Source organism: Dipodomys merriami, unplaced genomic scaffold (genome assembly GCF_024711535.1).
Source record: "Dipodomys merriami isolate MVZ:Mamm:240054 unplaced genomic scaffold, mDipMer1.0.p SCAF_34, whole genome shotgun sequence".
Taxonomy (NCBI): Eukaryota; Metazoa; Chordata; class Mammalia; order Rodentia; family Heteromyidae; genus Dipodomys; species Dipodomys merriami.
Genome location: NW_027204937.1, coordinates 3,910,551 through 3,927,232, shown reverse-complemented (window position 1 = coordinate 3,927,232; position 16,682 = coordinate 3,910,551). Strand labels below are relative to the sequence as shown.

The 16,682-nt window shown below is 36.8% G+C and overlaps 1 protein-coding gene across 4 annotated transcripts in view; it reads left to right on the top strand.

Moving 5' to 3' along the window:
* Oma1 (OMA1 zinc metallopeptidase) overlaps nucleotides 1-16,097 on the top strand; it is a 58,801-nt gene extending 42,704 nt beyond the window's left edge. For 3 of the 4 annotated variants that reach the window (XM_069987151.1, XM_069987152.1, XM_069987154.1), the window contains one exon: nucleotides 15,655-16,097. In XM_069987151.1, coding sequence (XP_069843252.1) covers nucleotides 15,655-15,867 — 213 coding nt within the window. In that variant the 3' untranslated portion in view covers nucleotides 15,868-16,097. The remainder of the gene's footprint in view (nucleotides 1-15,654) is intronic. The other variant, XM_069987155.1, reaches the window with a different exon arrangement.
* Nucleotides 16,098-16,682: the final 585 nt, after the last annotated feature.

Below are 16,682 nucleotides of genomic sequence, written 5' to 3'. Positions count from 1 at the left end.
AGTGCTCTGTCATAATGTATTGTTCAGAAAATAGACTAGTTCCTTCCTTGTGTTGTTTTTAAATCAAGTTAACACCCCCAAATTAGAAAAAAATACCCTTGCTATATGAATTCTGAGATAAAGCATGTGTGAATGTTTAGTTAAATATAATGCTGTAATCCACTAGCATTTAAAGAGGATAAATACAGGTTTGTAGTAATAATATTATTTGTTGTTAATGAGCTCATATGTTATAATTTTATTTACTTGAAATACTGTGTTAAATTTAGGAAACACATCCCACATATTTTGGTTACCATAACAACTGGGGTGAAAAATTGAAGAACAGATGTTGTATCAACCTGTTGATGTTTAATAGTATGACAGTTTTAAAATTATAGTTACACTGTTGAGACTTTAAATTTATGTATATCATAATTTGTCCTTCAAAGAAATACTGTAAGTTTTTTCAATAAGAATTTTTATAAAATATGAATAGGTGAGAGTAAAGGAAGCTGACTTCATAAATTTATTTTCAACCCCAGTATTTAGTTGAGGTTTCATCTCTGCTTCTCTCATTGCCTCTCTCTCTGCCATCCCCCTTTGGAGATGAAGAGGATGGCAATGATAGATAGGAAGAGCATTTAACTTGGAGTTGTTGCTTAGGATTATGTAATTATAATCCTAATTTGAATTGTATTTATTTTTGAGAATTCATCTTTTTGAACTATGATTTTATTATTATTAAGGGGTTGGACAAAGGGGTTACCATTTCATAAGTAAGCTAATTAGTGCATTTCTTTTTATGGATAATGTTACCCCTTCCATTGCTCTCTCCGTTTCCCCCTCCTATCCCTGCCCAAAAGTTACATAGGTCATTTTCCACTTAGTATGTACTGAATAACATGATTACATTCGTTCACTCTGCCTCCCTCCCTTTCTGCTTCCCACTCCCTAAAAAATCCAAAAGCTAAAACAAACACCATCTCTCCCACCACCAAACTAACAGCAAAAAAAATCCCATGTTTCTATTTCCTGAAATTTGTTTTGTAAAACAGTATTTTAAGTGTTCAGAGAAGTTACACTTTGGGTTCCTCCCCTCAGGCTATCCTGTTGTAGTCTGACAGTTCATGTGTGAATGTCTAGAGTCCTGCATAGGTTATCATGTCTAGTTATATTTTAGATCTAGTGAATAGCACTAATTTTTAAATATTTTTAAAATGCCAGCTTTCAATGGCAGCTTAATTTGTAAGCTAGATTATTTTATATCTTGATGCTCTGACCTACTACATTCTGATTTTAGGTTTCAGAATCACTCAATGCAGGCTATAAATACATTCATTTTAATCTCATTTTATTTTAAATCCTTTAAACTTTCCGGAAGCTAGGGGCTTGAACTCATGTGAAAACCATTCCTATACACTTATAATTGGGCAAAGTAAATGAATAAATTATTAATGTTATACCTCTCATGAGCAGAAAATGTGTTTAACATTACTGTGAAATGTCATTGTTGGCCAATGTACACAAACATACCCTGTTCACCTTACAGAATTTCATTTTGTCTGACGTGGAGAGTATTGAGGAAAGGCAAATATCATAGCAGCTGCTGTAATTGAATTGGCCTCTGAATCAAAGAAAGCCAGGGAGCCTGACAGTAACATTGTCTAAAACCTTAAAAAAAAACATTATGGTGCATGTGATGTGTATCTACTTGAGACTGAAATGAATGGGCTATTAAAAAAAATTGCTTTTGGGGGAAGGGGAGAAAAAAAACAATATTTTCAGAAAAACGTCAAAAAGCTGGAGGTGATTTAGTCCTTCCCCCCATTGTCTTGCTGTTTGTTTTCAAAGGAAGCTTTTAATTTAATCACAAAGCTTCCTTCTCTTATATTCATTTTTTCTTTTTTATTAAGCTTAGTTACTATCAGGTGCACCTTATAACTAATTTCTGTTTTTCTTGGTATGTAGAACATAAAGAATCATACTGTTTGTCCACAGTTGTTTCCTAAATCCTTGAGTTGTTCCTGGGAATAAATATAGCCAGTGATCTTTAGAAAGGAGAGAACATGTGTGTTCATTATTTATCTTCACCTTTAAAAACCTGTTTATTTGTATGAATTCAACACAGTGTTTTAATTTATAAACATGGTGAAATACTCAGATCAAGTTAATTAATAGATCCTCATATACTTATTTGGGTATGGGAATGACCACCCAGATCTATATTCTAGCAGTTTTCAGGGAAATAGTAGTTGTTTTTTTTTTGGGTCCGGTCGTGGAGCTTGAACTCTGGGCCTGAGCGCTGTCCCTCAGCTCTTCCGCGCAAGGCTAGCATTCTACCACTTGAGCCACAGCGCCACTTCCGGCTTCTTTTTTCTTTTTGCTTATGTGGTGCTGAGGAATCGAACCCAGGGCCTCAGGCTGCAAGGCAAGCGCTCTACTACTGAGCCACCTTCCTAGCCCTGTATAGTTGTTTTAACTGTGGTCCCATTCTGTAATAGCAGCTCTTCAGAAATTATTCCTCCTAACTGAAGCTTTGTCTGCTTTGACTAGTGTCTCTCCATCCTTAACTCCTCTAGCCTCAATCCCTGGAAGCCACCCACCTTTTAACATTTTTTTTAAAAAATGCTGGTCCCTGGTTTTGAATTCAAGGCCTGGACACTGCCCCTGAACTTATTTGCTCAAGGCTAGCACTTTACCTACCACTTGAATCACAGATCCACTTCTGGATTTTTTGTAAGAGGTAAGAGTCTCACAGACTTTCCTGCCAGCGCTGACTTCAAACCATGATCCTCAGCTCTCAGCCTCCTGAGTAGCTAGGATTACAGGTGTGAGCTTGAACTCAGCCTAGTGCTGTCCCTCAGCTTTATTGCTCAGGGCTAGTGCTTTATAACATGAGCTACAGCTCCACTTTAGCTTTTTTGGGTACTTAATTGGAGATAAGAGTCTTATGATACTTCTTGCTCAGGCTGGTTTCAAATTGTGTTTCTCAGATCTCAGCATCTTGAGTAGCTACTACAGGTGTGAACTGTTGGTGCCTGGTTGATTCTGGCCTTTTTGATATTTGTTAAAAAGGATAGTTTTAGTTTCCTAGTCTCACCTGTCTTTCCTGCCTCAAAGTTCAGGGATGAGTCTTGTTCTCTTTCACTGCTTTTTTTTTTTTTTTTTTTAAACCATTCTGATGGGGCTGGGAAGGTGGCTCAGTGGTAGAGCGCTTGCCTTATATGCATGAGGCCCTGAGTTCGATTCCTCAGCACCACATAAGCAAAAAGAAAAAAGCCGGAAGTGGTGCTGTGGCTCAAGTGGTAGAGCGCTACCCTTGAGCTGAAGAGCTGAGGGACAGCCCAGGCCCAGAGTTCAGGCCCCACGACCGGACCCCCAAAAAAATAAATAAAATAAAAAATAAAAAACCATTCTGCAGCCATTTTGACTTTTTTTTTACATTTTTTATTGTAAAAATGCTGTACAAAGGGGTTACAGTTACATGAGCAAGATAATGAGTACATTTCCTATTGAGCATTGTTGCCTCCTCCTTTATTTTCCCCCTACAATCCCTTCCCTCCCACCTCCCATTTTGACTTTCATCAGTAGGTATATGGCAATACAAAATATAAATAAATGAAAAATATTCCATCAATCAGTTATAGCAGGCACAATTCCTTTCTATGAACAACTATCATTTACATTATTATTAATGTTTTACAACTTACAAATTGTAAAAATAGCTCAAAGACCATATGAAAGTGATAACTAAGAAAGATGCACTGTTTACTTAATAGAGTTCCTAATACTTTTTCTGCCCATTTCCGTTTCTGGCGTTAGTTTTTATTTTCCCTCATCTTTCTTTCAAGGAAAAGATAACATCAAATAATCCAATGAGATTAATAAATATGTTTTGCTTATTATTAAGTAGACCTGTAAGAATTATCTTGGCCATATTTCCGTGTCTCTTGATGCAGTAACATTTTTTTCTCATTCATTTTTGTTAAATATCTTCCTAACTTAGTCTTTGGGTTGCAGTTGTTGATTCTGAACCCTTGGCTTTGAAAGAAAGTTTTGTTTTCAGAAATGAAGGGAGAGAGTTGGAAATAGAGATAATAGTATAGCTGAAGGCACTGAGTTCACCCCTTGGTGAAAGCAAAGCCAATTAGCACAACCAGGAGATCACAGAGTGAAGAAAGGTTTATTCTTTGCAGCCGAAAGGGAGAGCAGCTCCCTGCTCCTGCAAGCATCAGTGATTGCCCTAAAAGTACCCTCCTAACTGCTACCAGTAGTGAAGGGACAGCTTTTATTTTTCAGGAGAAACATTTAAAACTCTCAGGAGCCATTTAGGACTAAAAGCCCAGATAGAAACTCAAGGGTCAAGTTGTAGAAATGCAAAAAATGGGCTATAGAGACTGGAGAAGAGGAAGAAAAGAGGTTTTCTTTAAAAACCTTTTGTTTTACTTTTGATTAGGATTTTTATAAAAATGTAAAAATAATGACGTGAATAATTTAATGAGCCACCCATATTTTCCTTGTTCATTTTAGATAGTATCAACCCCCTTTCTATGCTTCCTTTATTGTTTTATTTTTTTCTGCTAAGATGTATTTCAATGCAAATCACAAGCCTCAGGGCATTTTATTTCTAATTTCTTTATAAGAGGACAAAGTAATTTTTTTCTCTGTAACAAGAAAAAATAAATAGAAGTTTATTAATGAGTATATGTCATATATATTTATGAGTTTCCCAGAAAGAAGGTCTGAGTGGAGTTTTAAATACTATTTCCAGATGCAAAGTCAGAGGATGTAGGGAAGGTTGGTTCTGGGAAGTTCCGGAGGAGCACAGCAAACAGAAGTAAGGTTTGTTCTGGAGGTTAGGTCAGTGCCTCTTCCTTCTTTTTCCTCCACCAGAGAGGACTTCCTTTACAGATGTGATTTGTTCTATCAAAAGAATACTGATTTGGTTTTTAGAACTTCTCGTATATGTGCTGTTTCCCAAAATTGGCTATTTTGCTAAAGAGGAGTATTATGTGTGCCATATTCTGGTCTCTGGTGGTTATATTTTAGGGTGATGTGTCCTGAACTTCAGTGGCCTCCCTCTTACCCGCCCCCCACCCCCATCCTCAAGTCTCACAAAATGAGACTCAAAAAAGAATTAAATAATCATGGTTTATTCTGAGTGACAGAAAGGAATATGTCTTAGGGAAAGATGAGAACACAAGTTATGATGGGGAGGAAATATATGGTATATAGAATTGTTTTGTTATGTAAATAAGACTTTTCTTGGATAAAAAAAGTTCAAGACTGGGTGATTATTTGGTCTTGGTCTAGTCTCCCGATAAGATTACCCAAGAAGAGATTCATGAGGAGAAGTTAGTTCTGTCTGTCTGTACAGATGAAAGGAGATTGGAGAAAGTTTTGCCTTGGTCCTACTGTTCTCCAAGTGCCTTCAGTTCAAAGTAAACAGCATACTAGGATGCCATCTTCAGGTGATATTTCTTGAACTCCTTTACCATCAACTGTGATAGGCATTTCAAAGAGTAGTTTCATTTTATACCATAATCATACCATTATCCTACTGTACTGATTCAGTATAACATGACTATAACTAACTGGAGTTAAAACTGCGATGACTGTTCAAGAATCACCCTAGATGGTTTTTCCTTCGTAAGTTCCCAGCAAACTATAAATAGACAAAACCACTAGAGTATATTGTAGAGTCTTAAAATGGGCTACTGGCGCCAGGTATGCACCTAGCCAGTTTGAGCTTAAGACTGAATGAGATGAATTCTAGCTGGGACAAAGCTATTTTTGTCCTAAGCAGAACTCTGAAATACCAACTGGTCTTGTGCTGTTCAGGACCACACACTTCCTTCAGTAAATCACCGTAATAAATACCACTGTGTGAAATGGTAGGTCAGTCTTCCTTTCTTGAGTCTCACTGCAACTTGGGGCTGGCACTCATAAGCTGAATCTGGGCTGTTCTAGAACACTTGCACAGTGATTTTTTAAAATCAAATATCATGTTACATATGTAGATTCTCTGTCAGAAAATACACTTTTATAATTGATTTGTTCAAGTTAGGACCTCAGGATCCACCCACTGTATTTTGTCCTTATGTCTGTATGTCTTCTTGGTATAAGACCTCATCTCTTTTGTTTTAATCTATAAACATGTCATTGACTTACTGAGTAAATCCATTCCTATATTGTAGATTCTAGATTCTTGTGTTTGCTTCCTTGTGCTATCATTTGACTTTTCTTTTCTTTTTTAATGTTTTTTTACTGTGAAAATACTGTACAGAGGGGTTACAATCACATGAGCAAGGTAATGAGTACATCTCTTATCAAGCATTGTTGTCTCCTCCTTTGTTTTTCCCCTCCATCCCTTCCTTCCCATCTCCACAACTACATCCACCCCCCTGCCTAATTTGTAAAGTTCATTTTTCAACATAGCATCTTGTATCTCATTGTTGCAATGGGTCAACCTGTATCCCTATTTAAACAATTTGTTCCCTTCTGCTCCCCAAATTATACCAACATCAAATACAGTGAAAACAGGGTTTATACCATGGGGGAGGGACACACAAAGCAACAAAAAAATCACATGGTACCTTATAAATACATTAGAAACAATAGCAAGAAAGAAAAAAAACCACTTGTGTCAATATATGCAAATCAATATAATTCATCACATCAACAAGAGCAAGGATAAGAGCTACATGGCTATCTCAATAGATGCAGAAAAAGCATTTGACAAGATCCAACACCCCTTTGATGAAGGCTCTGAAAAAACTAGGAACCCATGGAACACTCCTCAATATAATAAAGGCTATATATGACAAACCTACAGCCAGCATTATACTTAATGGTGAAAAACTAAAGCCATTTCCTCATTTGCCTTTTCTATATACCTGTTAACAGTATTCAAATTTTGGTAGTTACATTTTATAGGTATTAAAACTCTGCTTCACATAGTTTGTTCTAAAGGGCTCTCCATTGTCTGTCTGCCTCACATACAAAGCTGTCAAAGCCCACCACTGGGTTTAGATGGGACCAATCCCACCCTTCCTTCTGTTGTGAAGACGGTTTTCACTCTAACGTTCCGCAGGTGATTGTGGGGTATAATTTGTACCCAGAAATTGTCTATCTCTCCAAGAACCTGAGTTCTTTTTTCCTTTTGGTTAAGGGATTTCTTTTTCCTCTACCTCAGATGTATCCCAGTGTGTGCCTTGAGGCAGAATGTCTGTAAAACAATGAAGAACCTTAGGCCATCCAAATCAATTCTCATTAAATAATAGACGTTGAATCCTTTTTTCTTTTGTTCTAGAGTAGATCTAAGAGGTAGATAAAAGAGACTTGTAAGAAATCAGTGTGATAGTAAAAATGTCGAAAAGAAAGGACTGATAAAGGTAATTTTACATAAAACATTTATTGAATATTTGAATTTCCTTCATAAACAACAATATAAGGGCTCCATGAAAACCAAATCCAGTAATAACAATGAAAGCCTATGAAATGCTCATTGTCTTCTGGTAAGATGTTTTGAGAGGAGAAAATTTTAAAGAGCAAAACCAAGTCTCAAATCTCACATGCATCTGGAGAAAATGTTAGTGTATTAGTGAGGATGGCTTCAGTGGCACACAAATGCCATGCCTATGGAGTTGTCAACAAAGGCCTGACTTAATCGTCTGGAAAGTGACAGGCACGAGGAGTGACCACAAATGAAAGATACATTTATTTTTTGAAAATTCCTAAACTTGTGGAATACAACAAAGAAGTTGTAAAACTTTTAGTGGAAGCTGTAAAAATTCTGGATACCCCAGAGCAAAAACTCATTGATGTGGAAGGCAGAAACATAGTACAACTGAATTAAAACACTCGAACCAAGAAATGTCTAAAAAAAGGAAAGAATTGAAAGACCAGCAAGTCCAAGCTGCACATAGTAGTAAGGAAGACAAATACATTCATTCCTCTTCTCTTGTCTTCATTTATTTAACCATGATATCTATATCACATTCCCATGATAAGTAACATTTCTCAAGATGTGTTTTTGGATCCCAGAGTATGATAAGTACGTGAGAAAATCTAAGACTGCAAAATGCACCATTTAAACTTACAAAGTTTTAAATCTTGATTGCAAAGAAGAGGCTGCATATTACTTTTTCAGATGTTGATGAAATATAAATGTTTAAGAGGAAAGAAATAGGAAACAATGAAACTAGCACACGTTGGTTCATGATCTGGACAAACCAACTTTTCTTTCTTTTAAGATAGAAGATCATGAATGAGTGCTACCCGAGAAGCGTATCAGCAAAATGCCCAGCCGGAGAGCACTGACAGCCAGGGACTAGACTAGACTAATTCTATTAAGTTATAGCATTCTTCTTATGCCATTGGAGAATAGTTAGGAAAATTCATTCAAATAGTATGAAAAAATAAGATTTAACTGACATAAGAAAATTAATGCTATGAAAAAGTATATTTTCTGTAATGTTTTCAGAGTCTCTGCTACCAGCATGACTATGTTTATTGCAGCATTAGTTACCATAGCTAAGATAGGGAACCAACCCAGTTGCCTCTCAGTAGATGAATGGATCAAAAAAATGTGGTATATATACACAATGGAATTCTATGCCTCCATTAGAAAGAATGACATTGCCCCATTTGTTAGGAAATGGAAAGGCGTGGAAAAAATTATATTAAGTGAAGTAAACCAGGCCCAAAGAAACAAAGGTCCCATGGTTTCCCTTATTTGCAATATCTAGTATATTTCTGAGTCAAGCATAAACGGTCAGATAAGTTGATGTTAGGGAAATGAACCCTAAGATATGTATTAAAATATTGTTTTTTCTTTCATGCAATTGTTTCTAACACATTTATAAGATATTTCTTTGTTGCTTTGTATGTCCCTCCCCAATGGTATAATCCCTGCTTTCACTGTATTTGATGTCGGTATAATTTGTGGAGGGGAAGGGAAAAAACAAATTGTTTAAATAGGGAAACAGGTGGACCCATTGCAACAATGAGATGTACAAGTTGTTATGTCGAAAACGAACTTTACAACTTTAGTGGGGGGGGGGGTAGAATGGGAAGGGATAGGAAGGGGAAACAAAGGACAAACATGTGTGTATTTGTGTAAAGACTATGGCCAGATAGTCTAGATAATACATTAACATTAAGAAAATAAAAGTTACAAGGTGATGGCCCCATAAAAATTTAAATATACATGTTAGAAATTTGCAAACAGTAAGAGTATACATTAATTTCAAAAATTGATAATGATTTAGTTAATATTTTCATGGGTTGGTGCCAAACCTATATTCAAAGAAAATGTATCAATTTAATTGTTTATATTAATAAGAGAAAAAGATAAATATAATAATAAAGAACTGAAAAAACACTTCAAATCAGGAAATTACAATCAAGGAAATTAAGCAGAAATATGCAAAATGGCAAGAGTTGATTCTTTGGGGAGAATTAGTTAAAATGGCATTCATTGGACCAGTTATACAAAGAATAAAATGCAAATGTGATCAGGGAAAGAGATACAGTAATATACTATGAAACCATAATATTTTAGAAAATATTACTTTAGTTAGATGATGTTCATACTCATGTGAAAATAAAAAATGTTACTGCTTATGCCTGCATGTGTGCTTGTGTGTGCATGTGTGCATGTCTGAGTGTATTTGTAAATTACCATAGTATATGCAATCAACATTGAAATTTCAGTAAACCAGAATGAACCTACTTAGATTAACTTTGGAAAGAGAGACAGTGTAAATAAGTCAATTTAAAAAATATTAGAGGGCTGGGAAGGTGGCTCAGTGGTGGAGTGCTTGTCTTGCATGCATGAGGTTTGATTCCTTAGCACCACATAAGCAGAAAAAGCCAGAAATGGTGCTGTGGCTCAAGTAGTAGAGCACTAGCCTTGAGCTGAAGATCTGAGGGACAACGCCCAGGCCCAGAATTCAGGCCCCACTACCAACAACAACAAAAAATGAGAACTTAGAAGTTCTAACAGATTAGTAAAGAAAAGAGTACCTAGCTCTCATGGGATTTACTTGGAGAATTTTTTCACAAGTCCAAAAAGTAATTATCCAGGAACTAATTAGTTGTACTCTCAAAATATAAAAAGAAATGCTATAAAGTGATTCATTTTATGTTATGTGGTGACTATTAAATGATTTTATTTTGACAGTTTGATAGACACACCTTTGAAAGAATTTGTGGATTGAGGCTATTTAGTCAGTGAACATTCTAGGCTACATTTCAATAATTATTTACTATGAGCAAGTAAGTTGCCTCAGATTCATAAGTGACATCATGAAAGAAAAGCTAGTATGTCATATGAGGAAACTTTGGACCAATCTTTCACCCCTCTCCTTACTCCCTTCATCAAAGAGCATCTTTAACTTACTTAGGAATCTGTGCCTCCATCATGGCTATTCCCTGGTACAGGTCACCAGCATATCTGTTCTAGATCCTGCAACCATCTCCTACTTGAGTCTCTTCTGTTCTCCTCAAGTCCTATTTTCAATCATCTTTTTTTTTTTCTTTTCTTTTGTGTTGACCATGGGGTCTGAGTGCTGTTCCTTGAGCTCTTTTGCTTAAGGCTTGCATTCTACCACTTTGAGTCACAGCTGCACTTTTGGTTTTCTGCTCGTTAGTTGGAGTCTCATAGACTTTCCTACGTGGGGAAACTTTGAACCACAGTTCTCAGATCTCAGCCTCTTGAGTAGCTAGTTACTGGTGGCATGAGCTATCAGTACCCAGCTCCCAGAATAATTTTCTTACTGTAATTTTCTTGCCTTCAGTGTTTTCTCATCTCCTTCAGTTCTTACATCACATAATTTGACTACTGACCACTCCTCCAACTTTATCAACCGTCTCTCTCTCCCCAAGTTTTCCTTGGTTTCAGCCAAGGAAAGCTTGTTTCCTCCCTTTTTACAGCCACTCTACTTCCTGATTGCTTTGCCCAAAGAATCATTCCTTCAGTTCTTCATAGAAATGCCACCTCCTTGGAGAGGCTTTCTCTGATCTTTTCATATAAAATAGCTTTTCTCACATGCAACAATCCTTCATTTTCTGACACGATGCATTATTCAGTCTCTTCATGTACTTAACTAAAATGATTTTGTTTACTGTTTATTGTCTGTCTTTTATCCCAGAATGTACAGTTCTTGTCCTCTATCCTTAATGGCTGTGAGTTTCTGAGATGCCCAGTGAATATTTAAGTGACTGCTTGGTGTGTAGTAATAGGAAAAATAAGCAATATAATTGTGGCTAAAAATAGAAGAGTTGGCAGTAGAATTGGATAGCTCTTCCACTCCCTTAGAGAACATTAGCTTGTAGGAAATTATAGTTAGATATGGGGAAAAGATGTTCATAGGATGTAGTAGTATAAAAATAGTAGTCTTTTCCTTCTGACCTAGCTAGCTAACTTTGAGAAAGAAAATCTAACCCTTGGTTTTTTTTTTTCTGTAAGTAGAATCAGGGTAGCAATATCTCCCAGCTTTTGTTTTTGTACTTGTGTGTTTGTGTGGGTAGGGTCCTGCTATCCACTTTCTCTCCTTACCTTCCTGCCTTCTAAGACACCCTAATAATAAGTATTGTGCACTCAATATTTTTAAAATGATTCACATTATAACATCGGTATAGACAATTTAACTAAAAATATCTGGCACAATGTAAGGCACAAGGTGAACAGTCAGAGTCTTCTTTGACTTTAGGCTGCCTAATTGTATGTTAGTGTCAAATCTTCCTTGGGATTCTCAGGACCATATATTCTTGCTTTGAGAGTCCCTTCCTGCTTTCTCATAGACTGTAAATTCTTCAGGCAGTTTCCTGTGGCATTTATCATAATGACTTATTCATAGCTAGTGTTCTATAAATGTTTGCTTAACATTCAGAATGCATTTATTAAGTGCCTTTTACATGCAGTACATAGAGTTAAACAGAGGAGAAAAAAAGCAAAAGAAATGGAAAGGCATATTCTAGTTATTCATTGGGAAAATTCTGCTCCCTTTAGAAGAGATGAAGAATGAAGGTATATCTAATATTATATATTTGAATTTATGAAAAGAAAAAGATGTTGGCACCATGGAATATAATAAAATAAATATAGAATGGAGAGTGAAAAAACCAGAAAAACATTGCATCAAGATATCAAATAAAATTTTACTAAATCAAAATAGATTATGTGATGAAAATACATACTATTCTATAACAGGATGTGGCTGCATAGCAGAAGGAAGGCAATTTGCACATGAAGAGAACCCTTATGAAGAATGTGTGGTTGTTCTAGCCATTAGGGAAACATTGCTGAAACATTTAGAAGGGGCCTGAATTCAGTAAAATTAAAATATTTAATGAATGTACCACATGCAAAACTTTTATGTATTACCATAAAAAACATGTTAGAAAAAAACATCAAAAATGAAAATAGGACCTAACCCTAGCTTTTTAAATTCCAAGTCATTTTCTTCAATAATAAACTTACCTTTTCCCAAGCAGTTTGAGGTTCATAGCAAAACTGAGAAGGAAAAGCGAGTTCCCATAAATGCCTGACTTCATATAGAGCCTTCCACTTGGACCAGAGCAACACATTTATTACATTGGAGCCTGCACTGACCTGTCGTTATCATCTTAAACTGGCCGTTTACATTAGGGTTCACTGTTGTGAGCCTTTATTCTGTGTGTTTTAGTAAATGCTTAACCACAAGTGTCTACTTTAGTTATATCCTTAGAACAGTTTCATTGCCTTAAATTTTTTTTTCTCTGCTCACTGTTCATCCACTCCTGGCATTCACTGATCTTTGTTGTCTTTATGCTTTCTCAGATACTTCTTAGTAATATGCATTTAAATTTCTTCCATATGTCTTGTCATCATCTTCCTAAAGATGCATATTGTTCCATTATCTGGACATAACACATTTACTGAAAGATATCTTGAAAACTTCCAAAGTTTGGCCAAAAAAGGTGTGATACTCTCCAAGCCAACTTCCATTCTTTGCCTGTCATTTAGCTTCTCTGGGGATCAGATCCTTCATCTGTAAAATTAATCTGATGTTGTCTAAGGATTCTGAGGTTTGAAGTTATGTAGCTATCTAGATAAAAATCATGAGATCATGTTGTCCCGATTTTGAATGAACTCAGGTATGGTTGTAAATTTTAATGATATTAACTATTTGTAACATCTTTTTGGTAGGGCCTGGTGTAATGTGATGCATATGTGTTATCACTTGCTACTTAAGAGGCAGAGGCAGGAGGATCACAAATTCAACGTTATTCTGGGAAAAGTAAGAGACCCTGTCTCAAACCAAAATACAAATAAAAGAGCTCAGTACATGGCTGAAGTGGTAGAGTGCTTGCAAGCATGAGGCTTTTAAGTTCAATGCCAAGTCTTTCTAAACAAAACAAAACAAAAACCTCCCTAAGCTGGAAAGGTGGCTCAGTGGTAGAGTGCTTGCCTCGCATGCATGAGGCCTTGGGTTCGATTCCTCAGCACCACATAAGCAGAAAAAGCCGGAAGTAGTGTTGTGGCCCAAGTGGTAGAATGCTAGGCTTGAGCTGAAGAGCTGAGGATAGTGCCCAGGCCCAGAGTTCAGGCCCACGACCAACAACAACAACAACAACAACAACAACAACAAAACCCTTTCTGTAAAAACAGATTGGTCCTTTTTACACAATTATAACTTGTTCTTACTCTTTGCTAAGATCTCTCTCTTTAGGGGATTATCAAATCAACTGAAATGGAGATTGAAAAGTATGTTTTTTTTTTCAGAAAAGAAATAATTTCATAGCAGGGTAATTTATAGAGGCCAAGTAAAACAGAATAAGACTGTGGGAACATGTTATATATTAAGTAGTAGAAGAATACAAAGTAATTTATAAAAAGGCTGAGGTCACTACTCTGACTGATGTGTACCTATATGTAGTCTAAAAGTTTGCTACATATCAAAAGACCAGACAAGTGAGTTGAGAAGAGAAGTATTTATTGAGCATGCAAAGATGATAGGTGTCCCTGATCTCTGTCTGCTACTTTGCTTTGCTTATGGCTAAACTCAACTGGTTTGGTTGCTGCCTACTGTACTCTATACCTTTTTCCTAATGCTGGTTTGGGGCTTAGTCACGTGGTTCAGCCTCCCAGAGTGAGTGAAGACGCTACAGCAAGAGAGACTATGTCCAAGTTTTTTGCCAAGAATCTCGTGGCTTATGCTTGCTGTACTGGTATAAATCTCCAAGTATCTTCTTTTATCCTCAGAAGTTACCATTCAGCTAAGGGCTTGACTTGCTGCTTAACTCAGTGTTACTTTATTAATTCGCTTAATTCTTATTCAAGGTAATGAGCATCTTAAATCTATTGTATTATGAGCTTCAAAGATGGAGCCCTGTTACCAAATACCTTCAGGTTAAGTAATGCCTTTTTCCTCTTTCATCAGAAGTGCTCATAGCCCAGGTTTCTAGATCCCTTTCTGATTTGTCCCTGGTTGCATGTGAGGCTGAAGGGAATTTTCTCATCTAAGAACCCGTGACCCTACCAGGCCAACACTCTGGGTGTCTGGATTAGTGCTCCCTCAGTTACTTCGTTAGGATACATGATTCCTAACAAGTCAGAAGTGTGGTATTTCCCTGTAAATACCTTCCTTAAAAAAATCTAAATAGGGGCTGGGAAGGTGGCTCAGTGGTAGAGCGCTTGCCTTGCATGCATGAGGCCCTGGGTTCGATTCCCCAGAACCACATAAGCAAAAGGAAAAAAAGCCAGAAGTGGTGCTGTGGCTCAAGTGGTAGAGCGCTAGCCTTGAGCTGAAGAGCTGAGGGACAGCACCCAAGCCCAGAGTTCAGGCCCCACAACCGGACCCCCCCCCAAAATCTAAATATTAAAGACTTTTTTCTTAAAATACCTTAATTTTAATAGCTCAAAGGTATCCATATTCCCACTAAGCCTAGTTACATAGAGCAGCAGCCCTTGCCTCAGTAGTAACTATTTCTTACTTTGTTGCAAGATATTTTTTTCTTTACCCAAGGTGTCTAGATATTTAGAGAGCCTTGCCATCTTTTAGGTTTACGCCCTCTCTTACTCAAAGGGTCAGAGCTGACGCCCTTTTTATCACTGTCACCTGCGGTATGTGCACATATAATCATCCTACTCTTCCCTTTTTCCAACATGGGTAGGTCAAGACTGAGCACTTTACATTTGAACTGATAGTTGCACTCTGATTGTTTACCCTTTTCTTGCAGCATTTTATTTTTTCTGGAGTAGGAATTGTCATGATCTTGATTTATTTCCTTTTCTAGTTATTACTCCAGAAGGTCACAGTTGGGTGTTTTACTTGTGTTCATTTTTTTTTACAGTATGTTCAACATGTATATCTTACTTTGATGAGTGGTCATTCTGCTCAGCTGAAATTTGACAGGACATAGTGCTGATCTCTCTCTCTTTCTCTCTCTCTCTCTCTCTCTCTCTTTGTCTCTCTCTCTCTCTCTTTTCAGCAGAACATTTGGGTAGTTAGAGAAGGTACAATATTATTTAAAAATATTACTTGAACAAATAATGAAAAGTAACTCCTTATTATGGTTGTAATTTAAGATTAGCTTTTATTCTAAAAACGCAGAATATTTTGCCACATTTTATTCATTTTGTATAGAGCCTGTTGGGAATTGCATTTTACTCTTTCTTTCTAGGCTCTGAAAATTAGAGAGGTCTGTAATTGCCCGCCTCTTTCTGGACCTGACCCTCGATTACTATTCAAGCTCACCATGAAACATTTTCTTGAAGAACCAGAGAAAGAAGAGACAGATACCACCATTAAGAAACAGAAAGTAGATACAGTTCCCACTCAAAAGCAGGAACAGATACCATTAACATACATGGTGCAGAAAAGAACTGGAAGCTGAATTAAAATTTATGTGACTTGAGATTTGTGAAGAATACAGCGATTGTTACCGTTTTTATGTTACTTTTTAAAAAAATGATGCTTGAAATGAAAAAAAAAAGATTCAGGGTTGAATCATGTATCTTACAGGTATTGCTAAATTCTGCTAGGTTTTTATTTTTCATGAAATATTGATGCATTTTAATCTATTTTAAAATACTTTCAATGAGGAAAATGTCATGGAATAAATTTATATTACACATTTTGCTGTCTGGTACTTGCTTTTGATTTGGAAGGCAGACACATGTGGATGGGGAGTCAGAATATGTAGTAACTTACTGTGGAGAAGCTCCTGCTGAGCCAAAACTGGATGTGAGAATCTGGGTGGCTATGATGAACTGGTAAGCCAAGGGGCTGAAGGCAATCTGATGGCAGAAAATGGTTTACATTGGAGTGGGATTTCATGCAAAAGGGGACCATGAGATAGAGAATTTCCTAATCCTCATCTGTGGATGGCAAGGGACATGGCTACAGGCAGAGGTGGAGCAGACCATTTTTGTACAGAAGCACAGTTGTTGCTACCTGTGGGTCCAGAATGGAGAGAGAGGCACTTCATGCTGTGGTGGAATGGTTCTGGGGGTCTTTGTTGAAAATCTTGCCATTTTTGACTCCTCAGCAGTATAACAACTTGGAATTCTGGGCTTCTCAAAGAAGATATCCTCTTTGTTCTCATTGAGGGCATCACCAGGAAAGGCAGAAGCAAGGTGCTGCCCCTAAGTTCCTCTCCCTGACCAGCAGGCATCAAGTGTACCAAGCAAGAATACGAGAAGCACAAAA